At 38.4% G+C, this 15,946-nt stretch overlaps 1 protein-coding gene across 3 annotated transcripts; it reads left to right on the top strand.

Moving 5' to 3' along the window:
* The first annotated feature begins 890 nt into the window (after positions 1 to 890).
* LOC5504752 (fatty acid amide hydrolase) lies at positions 891 to 15,860 on the top strand. Of its 3 annotated transcripts, XM_048721820.1 has the most exons (24): positions 903 to 1,000; positions 1,501 to 1,725; positions 2,894 to 3,034; positions 4,168 to 4,224; positions 4,424 to 4,458; positions 4,679 to 4,813; positions 4,936 to 4,995; positions 5,208 to 5,328; positions 5,866 to 5,958; positions 6,296 to 6,456; positions 8,031 to 8,116; positions 8,709 to 8,792; positions 9,627 to 9,695; positions 10,089 to 10,130; positions 11,523 to 11,558; positions 12,019 to 12,107; positions 12,261 to 12,297; positions 13,041 to 13,102; positions 13,394 to 13,480; positions 13,870 to 13,932; positions 14,289 to 14,370; positions 14,554 to 14,638; positions 15,265 to 15,502; positions 15,639 to 15,860. In XM_048721820.1, exons 3-23 carry the CDS (start codon positions 2,894 to 2,896, stop codon positions 15,458 to 15,460), a joined length of 1,821 nt encoding a protein of 606 aa, XP_048577777.1. In that variant the 5' UTR covers positions 903 to 1,000; positions 1,501 to 1,725; the 3' UTR covers positions 15,461 to 15,502; positions 15,639 to 15,860. The 3 variants fall into 3 exon arrangements, with proteins under 3 accessions (XP_048577776.1, XP_048577777.1, XP_048577775.1); XM_048721819.1 differs by lacking the exon at positions 1,501 to 1,725 and having other exon boundaries at positions 891 to 1,000; XM_048721818.1 differs by lacking the exons at positions 903 to 1,000; positions 1,501 to 1,725; positions 2,894 to 3,034 and adding an exon at positions 3,048 to 4,054.
* The last annotated feature ends 86 nt before the right edge of the window (positions 15,861 to 15,946 follow it).

Genomic DNA, 15,946 nt, shown 5'->3' with positions numbered 1-15,946 from the left:
CATTTTTTTCATCCTTTATGCCCGTCTTTTTTAAGTGTCTAATTTTCAATTGCTGCTTTCCTCGTTTTTTCTCTTCTTTTTTTCACTTGAAAAGGCTGATAAGGCCCACTTTTTCAATTTTTCACATAGGCACTATTCTTCTAGAGTCCAGAATGTAAAGACGGTTTGCCGCCGTTTCTTTGTTCGACTTGTTGTAAATTGTAAAGTTTAAGTGTTATTTTCAGTATAAACTTGAAGAGTCATAATCAAAGGCAAGGGAAAGTATAGCCGAGAGACTGGGGCGAATAAAAGAATAAGATATCCAGCTGTTTTGGCGCCAAAACCAAACACTTGCTTCACTCGGATTTTATAAAGGTCAAGGGCATCCGTCACTATTGTAAACGAAAATACTCGACGGCTAATTTTCAATCCGGGAGACGTCACATCACAAATCTGTAGACAACGCAAAAACAGACAATGCAATCATGAAATGAAAGGAGCCGCTATGGTAGAAAAAGGTCACGATAAGTCGCTCGTTGTGCCTTATCTATCTCCGCATCAACAAACACAGTCATATTCTGTCATGGTAACAAAAAAAAACAATGTATACATCGCTGTCATAATTATCTCTTTAGGGAAGAGAGCATTCATTCGATCGATTTTTGTTTCATTATTGAGATCCAAGGTCCGTTATTCCTAGGGAGGGTTGAGCACCAATTTAGCCCCCGGGTTGTTTTGTCTATAGTTCAAACCTCTGATTTCAGACGAACTCCTAAAAGCCCCTTATAATTTGGTCCCAGTATTTTGGAGCCCTACAAAACTTAGGGCCTTTACTAAGATACTTCATGTATGCAAGTTTGAAAGAAAAGCTTAAGAGGGGATAAATTGTGAAGCATACATAAAGTAGTAGTCTTAAAGGGAGACGGAGGGGAGTCTGTGAACTAGTAAAGTGGGACCCGTTCTTGTGTTTTGATATTCCATCGCGGGAAGTTTATTTTGGGGTTTATTCTGGTGTGTCAAGGTAAGATAAGGTTAAAATTCCACATCAGTTTAACTCCAACGAAAAAGGACCATGGGGGATTGTATATGGCATGTATTTTTGCGATCATGGAAGGCGTAGTATTTATAAAAACCAGAGCCACATCTGCGTGCACTGTGGGTGATGGAAAAGGGCTGGGTCTTCCTTTGATTCGTACAATTCAGGCTATATGAGCTACCTAAGTTACAAATGCTGCTAGAAGCTTGGGTATTGGGCTTTCCACATTTGGTGGGTGTCTAAAAGTGGAACATTTTAGCCTGCTGATTGACCTATGGAATGCCCCGGTCCCATCAATCGATTAAAATCGATCATCGGAAACTAATCGAATTAGCCAATATAAATCGATATTAATCAGTTGATTATTATTGATTGATATTGGACATCGATAATAATTGCTACTCACAGCCCAAGAGTACTCAATAATATTGATTATTAACTATTAATATCAGGTTTTATTAAATTCTTTTATTTTAAACTGACAGTTGGAAATTTGAATCTGCAATCACCGTTACCGCACGAACTGGGAATGATACTTCACGCTTCTGCTGTGCTGAACCAAGAAATTGTTCATTTTGGTCGACACAATGTTGATTCAGATGCCGTACCGATTACGTCCTTTCTAGGGGTCAAAAAGTTACTGTTGCATTGCAAAAACAAAAGCAAGATCTTGACGTTTGAAACAGTGTCGAACGTTTGCAGTGCTGCATGTAATTGATTTAGACATCAAGCTTCTCATGTACCAATATAATTAAATACTAAACAATTAGGTTTCCTACAGCAGAAGCGCAACACACTATCTTGTATATCTTGAATGTGGTTTGCAAATGGTAACATTGAGCCTTTTTGAAGCAATATAAAGACATTTTGTTAATCTTACCTTGTCTATCTGATTTTATTTTAGGAACATAGTCAAACAATTGATCATGCCGGTTAAGGGTGATACATTTTGACATAATGGAAGAAATTGATATTTATCAATATAATCAATAATAATCGATAATTTCAATATTTTTCGATAAAAATCGATAATATCGATACCCACACAGTTTCACTCTATCAGTTTCTATCTATTTTCAATATTAATCGATTTATTGATATTGATTTTTATCAATTACTATTGATTGTTAATAATTATAGGAATTATCGATTGGTAGGGCTGGGGGTATGCTGTTTTGTATTAAGATATATCACTGATACACTCTTTTTTATAAGAACGTCTATAATTTTCAGTTGATGCTGGGCCGTTCTTATTTTTGGAGCATTTCAAGGCTGAAATTTTTTTTTAACAATGTTTTTAAATTTTAGTGCTTATAAAATATAGTACCCAATGACTTAAGTTATTAGGAGGAGAATTACACAAATGATCAATAGCAATAAAATATTTAAGGTTGTTATTAATGAACACAATTTAACACTGCATTTTAGAAAATATCAGACTAAGACATTTTGTGGCAATATTTTGCAGTTATCAGAGCCTAGGCATGTTCTTAGCATGTTCTTAAACTTTGGTGCAGTCTCAGCTTGATAAAAAAACAGGCATGTACCCAGGTTTGGCTGAGAGGGGTGCACAGTCAAAAGTATCATAAGGAAAAAGCATAGTATTTCAATATTCCTTAATAAGGAATGACCCACTTTTTTGCCTACAAGGGGGGTGCCCGCACCTTGTGCACCCCCTGTGTACGCGCCTGAAAAAGGGTTCTTATAAAAAAAAGAGGCTGCCCAGCCCCCACCATGCAAATGCCCCTAACTTATTGTTGCTACAATTTAATCTCCAAATGCCACAGATATATATAGAAGCAAACTCCTTCTCCTCTCTCCCACACTTCTCCATTCATACTGCCACGAGCCTAACGATACAATCTCCCAATCTCACAGATGCTGCTAGAAGCTAGTGTGGTTGCCGGGCTCAGCACAATTTGGTTTATCCTGGATATCTTGCTGCCTGGTAACAAGAAGTATCAAGTCAGGAAACCAAGGAAGGCAGAAGAACCAGTTGAATATAACCTTACCATTGCAGTATGTACAATTTGTAATCCATTGAAATGTCTACCAGTTGAATATAACCTTACCATTGCAGTATGTACAATTTGTAATCCATTCAAATGTCTACTAGTTGAATATAACCTTACCATTGCAGTATGTACAATTTGTAATCCATTGAAATGTCTACCAGTTGAATATAACCTTACCATTGCAGTATGTACAATTTGTAATCCATTCAAATGTCTACCAGTTGAATATAACCTTACCATTGCAGTATGTACAATTTGTAATCCATTCAAATGTCTACTAGTTGAATATAACCTTACCATTGCAGTATGTACAATTTGTAATCCATTCAAATGTCTACCAGTTGAATATAACCTTACCATTGCAGTATGTACAATTTGTAATCCATTCAAATGTCTACTAGTTGAATATAACCTTACCATTGCAGTATGTACAATTTGTAATCCATTCAAATGTCTACCAGTTGAATATAACCTTACCATTGCAGTATGTACAATTTGTAATCCATTGAAATGTCTACCAGTTGAATATAACCTTACCATTGCAGTATGTACAATTTGTAATCCATTCAAATGTCTACTAGTTGAATATAACCTTACCATTGCAGTATGTACAATTTGTAATCCATTGAAATGTCTACCAGTTGAATATAACCTTACCATTGCAGTATGTACAATTTGTAATCCATTCAAATGTCTACCAGTTGAATATAACCTTACCATTGCAGTATGTACAATTTTTAATCCATTCAAATGTCTACTAGTTGAATATAACCTTACCATTGCAGTATGTACAATTTGTAATCCATTCAAATGTCTACCAGTTGAATATAACCTTACCATTGCAGTATGTACAATTTGTAATCCATTGAAATGTCTACCAGTTGAATATAACCTTACCATTGCAGTATGTACAATTTGTAATCCATTCAAATGTCTACCAGTTGAATATAACCTTACCATTGCAGTATGTACAATTTGTAATCCATTGAAATGTCTACTAGTTGAATATAACCTTACCATTGCAGTATGTACAATTTGTAATCCATTGAAATGTCTACTAATAAGCATTTGAATTCTTTGAATCTTTGATGGATAGAACAAAAGAGTTCATCATATTATACTTCATACAATTCACAGAATGTGCCAAGATTCAGTGGGATAATCATGAGAATTCTTAAATGGCTTCCTAGAACTGTAAGTTGTGGAAAAGGTAGCTTTATGGTATTATGAACATGGAAAATTAGGGATATAAAATCATGGATTACAAAATTTGAGATTGAAAAAAGTTGTAGAACCGTGACTCTACAAAACATTGAGAGTTTATGTCCCTTCCTTTCTGCTAGATGTCAAAAGAACAGGTATTATTTCTAATTCAATATTCTCTCCCTTTCAGGGATTAAAGTCCATACTTGCTTGGTCAACAATGAGGTAATTTACAATCATGATACAGCCTTGTCTCAGAATATGCTTGAGTTGATTTTACAGCTCCTTACCAGGTGCAGGATGACATATATTGATTTTACAGTTCCTTACCAGGTGCAGGATGACATATATTGATTGCAAAGTATTTTTTTTTTCATTTTTTAATCATCTTTTTACAAGTATCAATGCTTTTTGGTTCTCAATAGTGTTTGTCTTCTCATTGCAGAAAAACAAATCTTACCCTACTGAGAGAAATTGAAATTCCTGACTTCCCAACTGTGATCCCAGTACCATTGCCATCGTGGAAACCTGTACCAGTAGAAGACAGACAGGTTGAGTTGGAGGGACTCATTAAACCAAGGTTAACACAGTTTTAAAAACAGATTTCCTGTGATCAATAATTGCCTGACTATTACAACTAAGAAAACACTGGAATTTGATTTTAATCACTTAAAAGTGCTAATAAATGTTTTTCTTTTTTAGCAAAGCAAGGAATGGCTCTTTTCAGTATGTCACGATTTCAGATCTCATTTCTGCCTTCAGGTAATGTCAAGGGAGGATTTTAATCATTTTTATGGAATTTATGGAGGCACAGTGGACGATATACCTGTAGTTAGTTTCCATTTTCCTTACGAGCCCCCAGATGCTGTGCAGCACATTTAACTCCAATTCTTCCTGAAATAGAAACTGCTCTGGCATCTTGTATCTGGCATCTACGTGCTATTCTCATAAAAAAAACGGTCTCTATCATTTAGGTCTGGTAAAACAACTCCTCTTGAGGTTGTTCAGAGGATCCTTGATGCCATGAGAGAGTTTGATGCCATGAACCCACCCTTACTGGCAATCACACAGTGCCACAGGGAAGAAGTGCTAAAGGTTAGAATGTATTTGACAGGCTTTACTTAGGGGGGGTACCTAGGGAGTGCATGTTGCACTCCACACAGCCACCAAAATGTGGCCATTTCTTATAAAAAGGAGATCGAATAATGTTGTTTTTTACTTTTTCCATATGATTTCTATTACTGCACCCATCCCCTGGCTACAGATCCGGGCTACAGACCAAAGTAATGTCAATTATCTCCATCATTGAATACTCTGAGAGTTATGATGACAAGGAGATTATGATAGCTGTCAGTCCAGATCTAACCTCACACGGAAAGGAATATATTTCCTATAAACTAAAATCTAGTGAGGACATACGTCTTATAAACAGTGGTATCACTAGCATTATAGTCAACAACATCACAAAAATAAGGGTGTCCTCGACCACTAGAAGATATGCACTGTAAGTGTTTTTTCTGTGAGTTTCTTTATTGCAAGTAGTTGTTTTGTACGTTTTGTTTTGTGATCTTAGTTTGGAAATAAACTGAGTCTAAATCTGAATCTCCCCTGTAAAAATATCTCTCCTGCTAGCTGGCCAAGGCTTCTACGGAGCGATATGCTCAAGGAAAAAGTCTTTCCATATTTGATGGAATTCCTGTGGCTTTCAAAGAGGAGTACAGTGTGGTATGTAAAATCCCGGGGTCCAATTTACCCAATATCATCTTTGTTTTATTTTAAATATAAAAAAAAAGTCTGATATGAATATTCTATATAAAATCCTAACAAAAGTATAGTACAGCTTTAATTGTAAAATTCCAGTTATTGTGAGGCAATAGCATTTATTGTGCTACCGTAATAGCTTTTTTGCTGCAGTTTTTTTAAAGACTCACTCAGGATTGGCACAATATCTGACCTTCTCTCTTAGTTTTAAAGAATAGCATCCTAACACAAGATGGCCACATATCTGAATTAGCTGACTCACACTTCCAGACTTACTGAGATCTCTTCTGCTATTTTAAAGGTCTCATACCGTCGTCGTGAGGGGACAACTTTCATGGGTGATAAACCTTGTGATAGAGATGCAGTTGTTGTCAAGAAATTACGGGATGGTGGAGCTGTCATTATTGGCATGACAAACATGCACGAGATTGGCATAGGTGTGACTGGCAGCAACGTCAATAGGTGAGATGGTGATAGTGATGATGATGGTGACAATGTTGATGAGGATAGTGATGATGATGGTGATGACAATGTTGATGAGGATAGTGATGATGATGATAATGATGATGATGATGATGATGATAATGATCATGATGATGATGATGACAATGTTGATGATGATGATGATGATGACAATGTTGATGAGGATAGTGATGATGATGATAATGATGATGATGATGATGATGATGGTGATGACAATGTTGATGAGGATAGTGATGATGATGATAATGATGATGATGATGATGATGATGATGATAATGATGACAATGTTGATGAGGATAGTGATGATGATAGTGATGACAATGTTGATGAGGATAGTGATGATGATGATAATGATGATGATGATGATGATGATGATGATGACAATGTTGATGAGGATAGTGATGATGATTACAATGTTGATGAGGATAGTGATGATGATTACAATGTTGATGATGATACTGATAGATGATGACTATGTCGATGGTGATAGTGATGATGATGATAATGATGACAATGTTGGTGATGATGATGATGACAATGTTGATGAGGATAGTGATGATGATTACAATGTTGATGATGATAGTGATGGATGACTATGTTGATGGTGATAGTGATGATGGTAATAATGATGACAATGTTGATAAGGATAGTGTGATGATGATAATGACAATGTTGATGAGGATAGTGATGATGATGACAATGTTGATGAGAATAGTAATGATGATGACAATGTTGATGATGGTAGTGATGATGATGATGACAATGTTAATGAGAATAGTGATGATGATGATGACAATGTTGATGAGGATAGTGATGATGATGATGACAATGTTGATGAGGATAGTGATAATGATGATGACAATGTTGTTGATGATGATGATGATGATGACAATGTTGATGAGGATAGTGATGATGATGACAATGTTGATGATGGTAGTGATGATGATGATGATGATGACAATGTTGATGATGGTAGTGATGATGATGATGATGATGACAATGTTGATGAGGATAGTGATGATGATAATGACAATGTTGATAAGGATAGTTATGATGATGATGACAATGTTGATAATGATAGTGATGATGATGATGACAATGTTGATAATGATAGTGATGATGATGATGACAATGTTGATAATGATAGTGATGATGATGATGACAATGTTGATAATGATAGTGATGATGATGATGATGATGACAATGTTGATGAGGATAGTGATGATGATAATGACAATGTTGATAAGGATAGTTATGATGATGATGACAATGTTGATAATGATAGTGATGATGATGATGACAATGTTGATAATGATAGTGATGATGATGATGATGACAATGTTGATAATGATAGTGATGATGATGATGACAATGTTGATGAGGATAGTGATGATGATGATCACAATGTTGATAATGATAGTGATGATGATGATGACAATGTTGATAATGATAGTGATGATGATGATGACAATGTTGATAATCATAGTGATGATGATGATGACAATATTGATAGTGATGATTAAGACTGGTTATCATATGTCAAATATTTTTAGACTGCATGGCACTCCAAGAAATCCCCACAATGTTCATCACTATACGGGCGGCAGCTCAAGCGGATCTGCGGCTGCAGTTGCTGCAGGCATGTACTACCAGGAACAGGAATTTGAAGAAGTTTTTGGTTAAAAGCTGGTATCCGTACCATGGCACTTGGGGAGAAGGGGGGGGGGCTTAAAAAGGGGGATAATGGTTTGGATACAGGTAGAGGCTGGTGGCAGGGGTGAGGACGGGAGGGTAATTATGGGGATAATGCTACAGTAAGTTGAGTTGGACTATTAGGAGTGTCTGTGATAATGATGCAGGTGTTCTTACAATACCATACAGGGTGAATGGGAAGATTTCTAGATAATGGGTGTCCTGTGGTATTTTAGCGCAAAAGTAAGACACCTTCATTGTTGTTTTAATTTCATTTTCGAATTGTGAACTGAATAACGTAATGACATCCTCAGATGAAAAGTTTTATTGAAACCTAATTTGCAAAGTTCAGTATTGGAATAGCTTATAGAAATGGGTGACTTTTAAGGCTTTGTAATCTGGTAAGAGGACAGTGACACTCAAAGTGGACCATCTTTTCTTTAGAAGTCAAGTTCATATTCATGAGCTCATGCAATAATCTTCCTACTAGTATGTACTAGTATAATTTTCTTACTAGTATGTTTTGCCCTGATTCCAAGGATTGTGTGTGGTTGGGCTTGGTACAGATGGTGGTGGGTCTATCCGCATACCCTCGTCAGCATGCGGAGTGGTGGGTGTAAAAGGTAAGTCTGATGATGATGATGACATAATGATGATGATGATAAAGATAATTAAGAAGATGTTGATGATGCTGATTGTGGTAATGATGATGGTGGTGATGGTGATGGCAATGACAATGATGATGATGGTGGTGATGGAGATGGAGATAATGTGGTGATGATGATGGTGATTGTGCTATGATGATAAAGATAATAAATATGATGATGATGATGGTGATGTTGATAACAATGATGATAATGGTGGTGGTGATGCTGATGGTGTTTGTGCTAATGATGGCAAAGATAATTAATGATGATGATGATGATGATGGTGGTGGTGGTGATTGTGCTAATGATGATAAAAATAATAAATATGATGATGATGATGATGATGGTGGTGGCGATGATTTTGATTGTGCTAATGATGATAAAAATAATAAATATGATGATGATGATGGTGGTGGTGGCGATGATGATGATGGTGATTGTGCTAATGATGATAAGGATAATAAATATGATAATGATGATCTGGATGATGATGTCCGTGGTAGTGGTGGTGGCGATTATGATGATGATGATGATCTGGATGATGATGATGATGGTGGTGGTGGTGGTGATGGTAATACTAATAATGATAATCATGGTGGTGGAGGAAGATAATGATAATGTGGTGATGGTCACGGTGATTGTGATAATGCTGGCAATAGTAGTGATAATAATCATAATGATTATTATATATTATTTACAGATTTTAGATTGTTATTTTTGCATCACTCTCTCATTTTAATTATCACATTATACTTTGACACCATCTTGTGTTAACATTCCTAACATTCTCTCTTTCTGTTGTCCTATTAGCGACATTTAATCGGATCACCAAAGCTGGTTTAACTGATTTGTCACTAAGTGGCTCTGTGGGCCATGCAGGTAGGAAGTCCACTGAATGAATGTACCGCCTTATTTTTAACATGTTAGGCCTGTGTACTGATCACTGAATGAATGTACAGCCTTGATGATCATGATAGGTTTGTGTCCTGATCACTGAATGAATACAGCCTTGATTTTTAACATGTTAGGCTTGTGTACTGATCACTGAATGAATGTACCGCCTTGATAAACATGTTAGGCTTGTGTCCTGATCACTGAATGAATGTAACGCTTTTTGTCCTTATCACTGAATGAATTTTGAACATGTTATATTTGTGCTCCTGGAGATCTTGTAGATGTGAACCATTTAATTTTTTGGAAATTACTGAACTAATGTTATTTCCGAATCCTCAATGCTAATTTTACCTTGTTACACGCTGTATTGTTTCTCAGGTCCTATATGCAATTCTGTGAGAGATGCGGCTATAACTTACGGTAATATGTGCGTGGCGAACGTAATACTTAAATAATTTTTGCTAGTTGTCCATGCTGTACAACGTCTGCATTTTACTTTATTACACACTTGTAGACTTGCTTCGCCACATAAAAATCTGTTTTCCTGCCATTATATTGAATGGGTCCAAGCACAAAAGTATCTCCTTTGGCGGGCGGGCGAAGTTTGTTTGCAGCCATCTTGAAAATGTTTGTCTAGCTTTTGCGCACCCTGAAGCTTATTTCCGAATCTTCAATCCTGAAGCATTTTGTCTAGCGTTTGCGCACCCTGAAGCTTATTTCCAAATCCTCAATGCTGAAGCATTTTGTCTAGCGTTTGCGCACCCTGAAGCATATTTCCGAATCCTCAATGCTAAAGCATCCTGTCTATCTTTTGCGCACTCCGAAGCATCCTGTCTATCTTTTGTGCATCCCGAAGCATCCTGCCTAGCTTTTGCGCACCCTGAACATTACTATCTAGCTTTTGCGCACCCTGAACCATCCTGTCTAGCTTTTGCGCACCCTGAACCATCCTATCTAGCTTTTGCGCACCCTGAAACATCCTGTCTAGCTTTTGCGCATCCCGAAGCATCCTGTCTAGCTTTTGTGCATCCCGAAGCATCCTGTCTAGCTTTTGTGCACCCTGAAGCTTATTTACGAATCTTCAATCCTGAAGCATTTTGTCTAGCGTTTGCGCACCCTGAAGCTTATTTCCGAATCCTCAATGCTGAAGCATCCTGTCTAGCTTTTGCGCACCCTGAAGCTTATTTCCGAATCCTCAATACTGAAGCATCCTGTCTAGCTTTTGCGCACCATGAAGCTTATTTCCGAATCCTCAATACTGAAGCATCCTGTCTAGCTTTTGCGCACCCTGAAGCTTATTTCCGAATCCTCAATACTGAAGCATCCTGTCTAGCTTTTGCGCACCATTAAGCCCTGAAGCATCCTGTCTAGCTTTTGTGCATCCCGAAGCATCCTGTCTAGCTTTTGTGCATCCCGAAGCATCCTGTCTAGCTTTTGCGCACCCCGAAGCATCCTGTCTAGCTTTTGCGCACCCCGAAGCATCCTGTCTACCTTTTGCGCACCCGAAGCATCCTGTCTAGCTTTTGCGCATCCCGAAGCATCCTAGTTAGCTTTTGCGCATCCCGAAGCATCCTGTCTAGCTTTTGCGCATCTCGAAGCATCCTGTCTAGCTTTTGCGCACCCCGAAGCATCCTGTCTAGCTTTTGTGCATCCCGAAGCATCCTGTCTAGCTTTTGTGCACCCTGAAGCATCCTGTCTATTTTTCGTGCACCCTTAAGCATTCTGTCTAGCTTTCGTGTACCACACGCCCTTAAAGAAACATTGTTGGGTGCTCAGGCATCATGTGACTGCTGCTGTTTTTCTTGATTCCAGCCTATCTCGCGGGCCCAGATCCTCAAGATACAATGAGTAAGTAATGAAGTAAGAAATGTACGAAATCACAAGAGTATGTAACAAGACAAACTAAAATACTTTTGATATACCTAGAGTACAGATTGAAAGTATTTTAACATTTTCCTAGATGGATTCTGAGTGGGGTCCACGCACTTTAACTGCGTGGAAAATTAGTGAGTGAAGTCCACTCACTGCGTGGAATTTTCTTTTGTTATGAAGTTTATTGTATGGGTAGTAATCAAAGTGTACAGTGGCGAGACCACATCGCATAATAACGAAACTCAACACAAAGCTTGATTACTCTGATGAATAACAGCTCGCTGACAACAAAATCGAGATTGAGTAGATTTTTACGGAAAACTTCAGTAGAGAAATGGTGTCGAAAATGTGTGAATAATGTATTCAGATGGACTAGAAACACACAAAAATGATTTGGTATAGTAGCCTAATCTTTTATCATGCTGCTTTGTATCAGGTTTAAACCAGCCTGTCGTATCACTGCAAGACTTTGAGCAAACCAATATGGACGGAGTTACCATAGCTGTCGACTGGAGGTTTTTTGAGGTACATAATCATTTAATTGTCAAATTTATATGAAATATCACTCGAACTTATATCTAATCTCATACAAGAATAGCGAAATATAGTTTGCTCTTAAGTTTCAACATGAGCTCTCTCCCCTCTTTAAACCTACTTATATTGTGATATGTTTTTCAGGACACAGATAAAGAGGTGTTTGGGTGTTGTCAAGAAGGTAAACGAACTCTTTAACTCACTTGCTCAAAGCCTAATCCTTTTGCTCACTCAAACGTACGAGGCACATAAAAAGAACACATTGAAATTCCCCATTCAGATTCTTGAGTCATCTTCCACTAATGAAAATGGCCATGGGCGTTACTAAGATGGTAAACAAACTCTTAACGTTTAGCACACATCACTAATGAATGAGGTATGCCAAAGGATATGGGAGGATAACCCCAAGAACTTCGGGAATATGTGTTGGGTATCATAGCGGTGGTTTGTGTTCGGACCGCCTGTTGCTATCATGTTGCTAACAGTATTCACAAGGGAGCACTTTATTTGAAGCCACCCTCTGAGGACCTATTACATCCAGTAAATAGTAGAGACTAAGAACCATATTGATCTACATTAATGCTGTTAAATCTATTATTAACTTATTTACCACTATTCTGGGCGAGGGCAGCCCTTATATCCGTGATCACTTGTTCCACCGTTATACAATGTTGTCTAATTGGAAAAAGTGCGCATGCGTATTAGCAAACTAGTGAATCACGTGTACGTTTTTCAAAGAACTTGTCCATGCTTATTTCGATTACCTCATTTGTTATTTCTATAGATTTCTGTGTGATACCACGCCCTTTTAACGGATTCTTTTATAGACTAGACTATACTAACCAGAATCAAAGGGAGCTCAAAGTGTCTCCTCCTTTGTCATCCTAGCCAAATACCACATTCACCTGTGTCTTCTGTTTTTAGCTCTGCGATACCTCGAGTCGCGTGGTGCGACTGTCGTCAGCATACAGATACCTGAGCTAGAGGTAAGTAAAGCGTGCAAGACGTTAGGAATTGGCTATGATAAGAAAACAAATCAACCGAGTTGAATAGTGTCTGTTTCTGGGTCTAATTTGTTCCAGTGTTTTATATCTTCCATTGTCCAGTAAGTTTCTGTGTCTAACATGCCCAACATTCAACGCGTTTCACTCTCTTGTTTGCTCCAGATTCTAGTGTGTTCAGTGTCTCTGTTTCTGATTTTAATGTGTTCCAATGTCTTATATTTTAAATATATTTATGTGTCTAATGTGTCACATGCCGTTGTACTGTTTCTCAAGGAAGCGCGTGTCGCACACATCGTTACAATCCTGACGGAATTCGCCACAGGGATGGAGCCATTTTACAAGAAACACTACTACGACATGGTGAGCGTGCGCAGAAGCAACGCTACGAAGTCACCTGCCGTAGAGCTAGTTATGGAACAATGCCTCAGGAAAATTAGTCAATAAGCATGCGATAACCTCAGTTATCGGTTTTTTTTTATTTATAATTTGCTATGATGTACCTTTTACGATTTTACCAGAACTGACTTTTTCGGCGACCTCTTATAGGTTTTCCTTCTTATACCCTATCATTTACTATTGGTCTTTCTGCCATGAATAGTTGTCCATGATTTTGCTTTACTGTGATTTATCTTCCCTTGGTCACAAAATTTATTCATGATTTTACATTGCTTTATCTATGATTTATACGTGACGTATTGTTTTTGTTATTTTTCCATAGAATTTTTTTTTCATATCTCTCTTCTTTGTAGAATCCAGACACAGTGATGTCACTTTCTCTCGGTCGAATGCTGACAGCCTTTGACTACTACCAGGTGATAACAATGACCCAATTATATCATCACCTCTGACGAGTTACCTGGTAGTCAGAATTTGTCGCTCCCAGGCTTCTAAAATAGGCCGAGCGGAAAGGCCGTCCCCCGTCCCGCCGTCGGCATTCGTTCGCCGTTCTTTTGGATTCCGGGGCGGTTCTAGAACCTCTTTGAAAAGCCAGGACAGAACTGCTCTAAATCTCGGCACACTTTGCTCACTGCCTCGCAAAGCCAAAAACTCAAAAAGGTCGACCGGACGCACTCGCTTCAACTGTTATTTTTTTGGCTGCGCGAGGCGATGAGTAAAGTGCGCGCTTGTGTTTTGGAGAGACAACTGAATCCCGCTTCTAATTCTTTAGGCTCAGAAGCAGAGAACCCGAATGATGCAGTTCCTGGAAGACTTTTTCCAAGAACAGAAAATCGACTGCATAATTACACCAGGTACTCAACCGGCCGTTTACCAGAATGGCATACTGGATTACATCTTTTTTGAAGCTTTTTGCTTCATTGCGATAAAGCTTAAAGCTAACTATCTGGTTTAAAGGACTTTAAATGTAAAGCGAGATCACCTTTATACTAGCACACGCATCAACTCACTTGTATCTTTCATGTTCACCTTCACAGCGTTAGGTATAAAAGTTCCCAAGATTCCTAGCGGTGCAATTTCGCACGGTGAAGCAAACACACCTCAGATGTCTGCGATGATGAGGTGAGAGAGGGAGGGGGAAGGGGGCTAGGATAGTAACGAGCCATCACCTTACTGTTGGTTCCAATGTTCAACAAGCTTCAGCCGACGATCTCCAACGGTTAAGTCGTCCCCTCGTCTTCTGGCTTTCGTCACTGAAAACCTTAAAAGAGTTTTCATTGCCAAGCACTGAAATGGTTTCCAATCATGCCATATCCAATCAAAAGGCACCAAATGTAATTACGTTGGTTTGAATGACGGTCTCTGATGGACTCTGCCTTCTTCATTGGTTCTTTAACGTCCCAAAATAACAGGTTGGTTAGCTAGGTTTTTGTGAGACGGGACCGCCATTTAACGTAGTCATCCGAGCCACGAGGGATACACAGTCACCAATGTAGAGAGCCAGGTTTTTTACACCTCTGAAAAAATCCCAAGTTGAGCTGACCTGGGTTCGTACCCTGGTCCTCTTGCTTGAGAAGCGAAGCCCGTACCACTGAGCTATCGAGAGAGAGTGAGTTAGCGATTGAGAGTTTAGCGATTGGTTCAGCAGTCGGACACGTTTTGCAGAATATTGAAAGCCGCAATGGAAATCATAAGGTCTGATTTTGATTGGGGGGTTTTTTCGCTTCTCATCTTTGTCGTTTCTCCAGGTTCATGCAGCTGGGCAATCTGACAGGCGTTCCTTGCATGACCTTGCCCGTTGGTTACGATGGCAACGGCCTACCCATCAGCCTTCAGGTGATGAGCGGATGGTGGCAGGAGCACAAGATGCTACGTGTTGCGCATGCGTGTGAAAATGTTCTCGAGAAAAAGCAACCACAGGTTTACCGTGATATGCTGCAGTAGCGAAGACGGAGGAGAATTAGGCCGATGGGCTAGATTATTGTAGTAAGTAACAAGTATTAGAACGTATACATTATCTTTTAGCCAGATTATTGCTTTATATAGATAAATAAGGTAGTTACGAGCTGTAATTAAATAACACACCCATTTTGACACCTTTTTATTTTTTTATTTTATTTAGAGTTATACAGATGAACATATGGAATAAGAAAAATAGTGATATTATTCTGGAAACAGGATAAAACAAGGCCCTACAACATTCAGGATTCCTCAATCAACGAGGAAGGCCTTCGATTTCGAAAAGTGGGGTCACTTTTCGCTCGAAAGTGCGATATTAGTTACATTTAAAAGCCGGCAAAACCCTACGAAAACCCGTTGTATGGCAATAAAACTTGGTATGGTTTGTTTTTGTATATTGGTATAAACCCGGAAATTGATTCTTGCATGCTAATTAGCTACCTTTTGAAACTTTGGTGACCTCGGAAGCGC

Source organism: Nematostella vectensis, chromosome 14 (genome assembly GCF_932526225.1).
Source record: "Nematostella vectensis chromosome 14, jaNemVect1.1, whole genome shotgun sequence".
Classification (NCBI taxonomy): domain Eukaryota; kingdom Metazoa; phylum Cnidaria; class Anthozoa; order Actiniaria; family Edwardsiidae; genus Nematostella; species Nematostella vectensis.
The sequence above is the reverse complement of the archived record's forward strand: the minus strand, read 5'-3'. Positions and strand labels throughout refer to the sequence as shown.

Bases quoted from the DNA above. Each gene is read 5' to 3' on its own strand.
- LOC5504752 (XM_048721819.1), top strand. From the start codon at position 2,894: ATGCTGCTAGAAGCTAGTGTGGTTGCCGGGCTCAGCACAATTTGGTTT. The intron at 4,225-4,423 runs GTAAGTTGTGGA...TCTCCCTTTCAG, and splicing joins TTAAATGGCTTCCTAGAACT to GGATTAAAGTCCATACTTGC. The intron at 8,117-8,708 runs GCATGTACTACC...CCTGATTCCAAG, and splicing joins TGCGGCTGCAGTTGCTGCAG to GATTGTGTGTGGTTGGGCTT.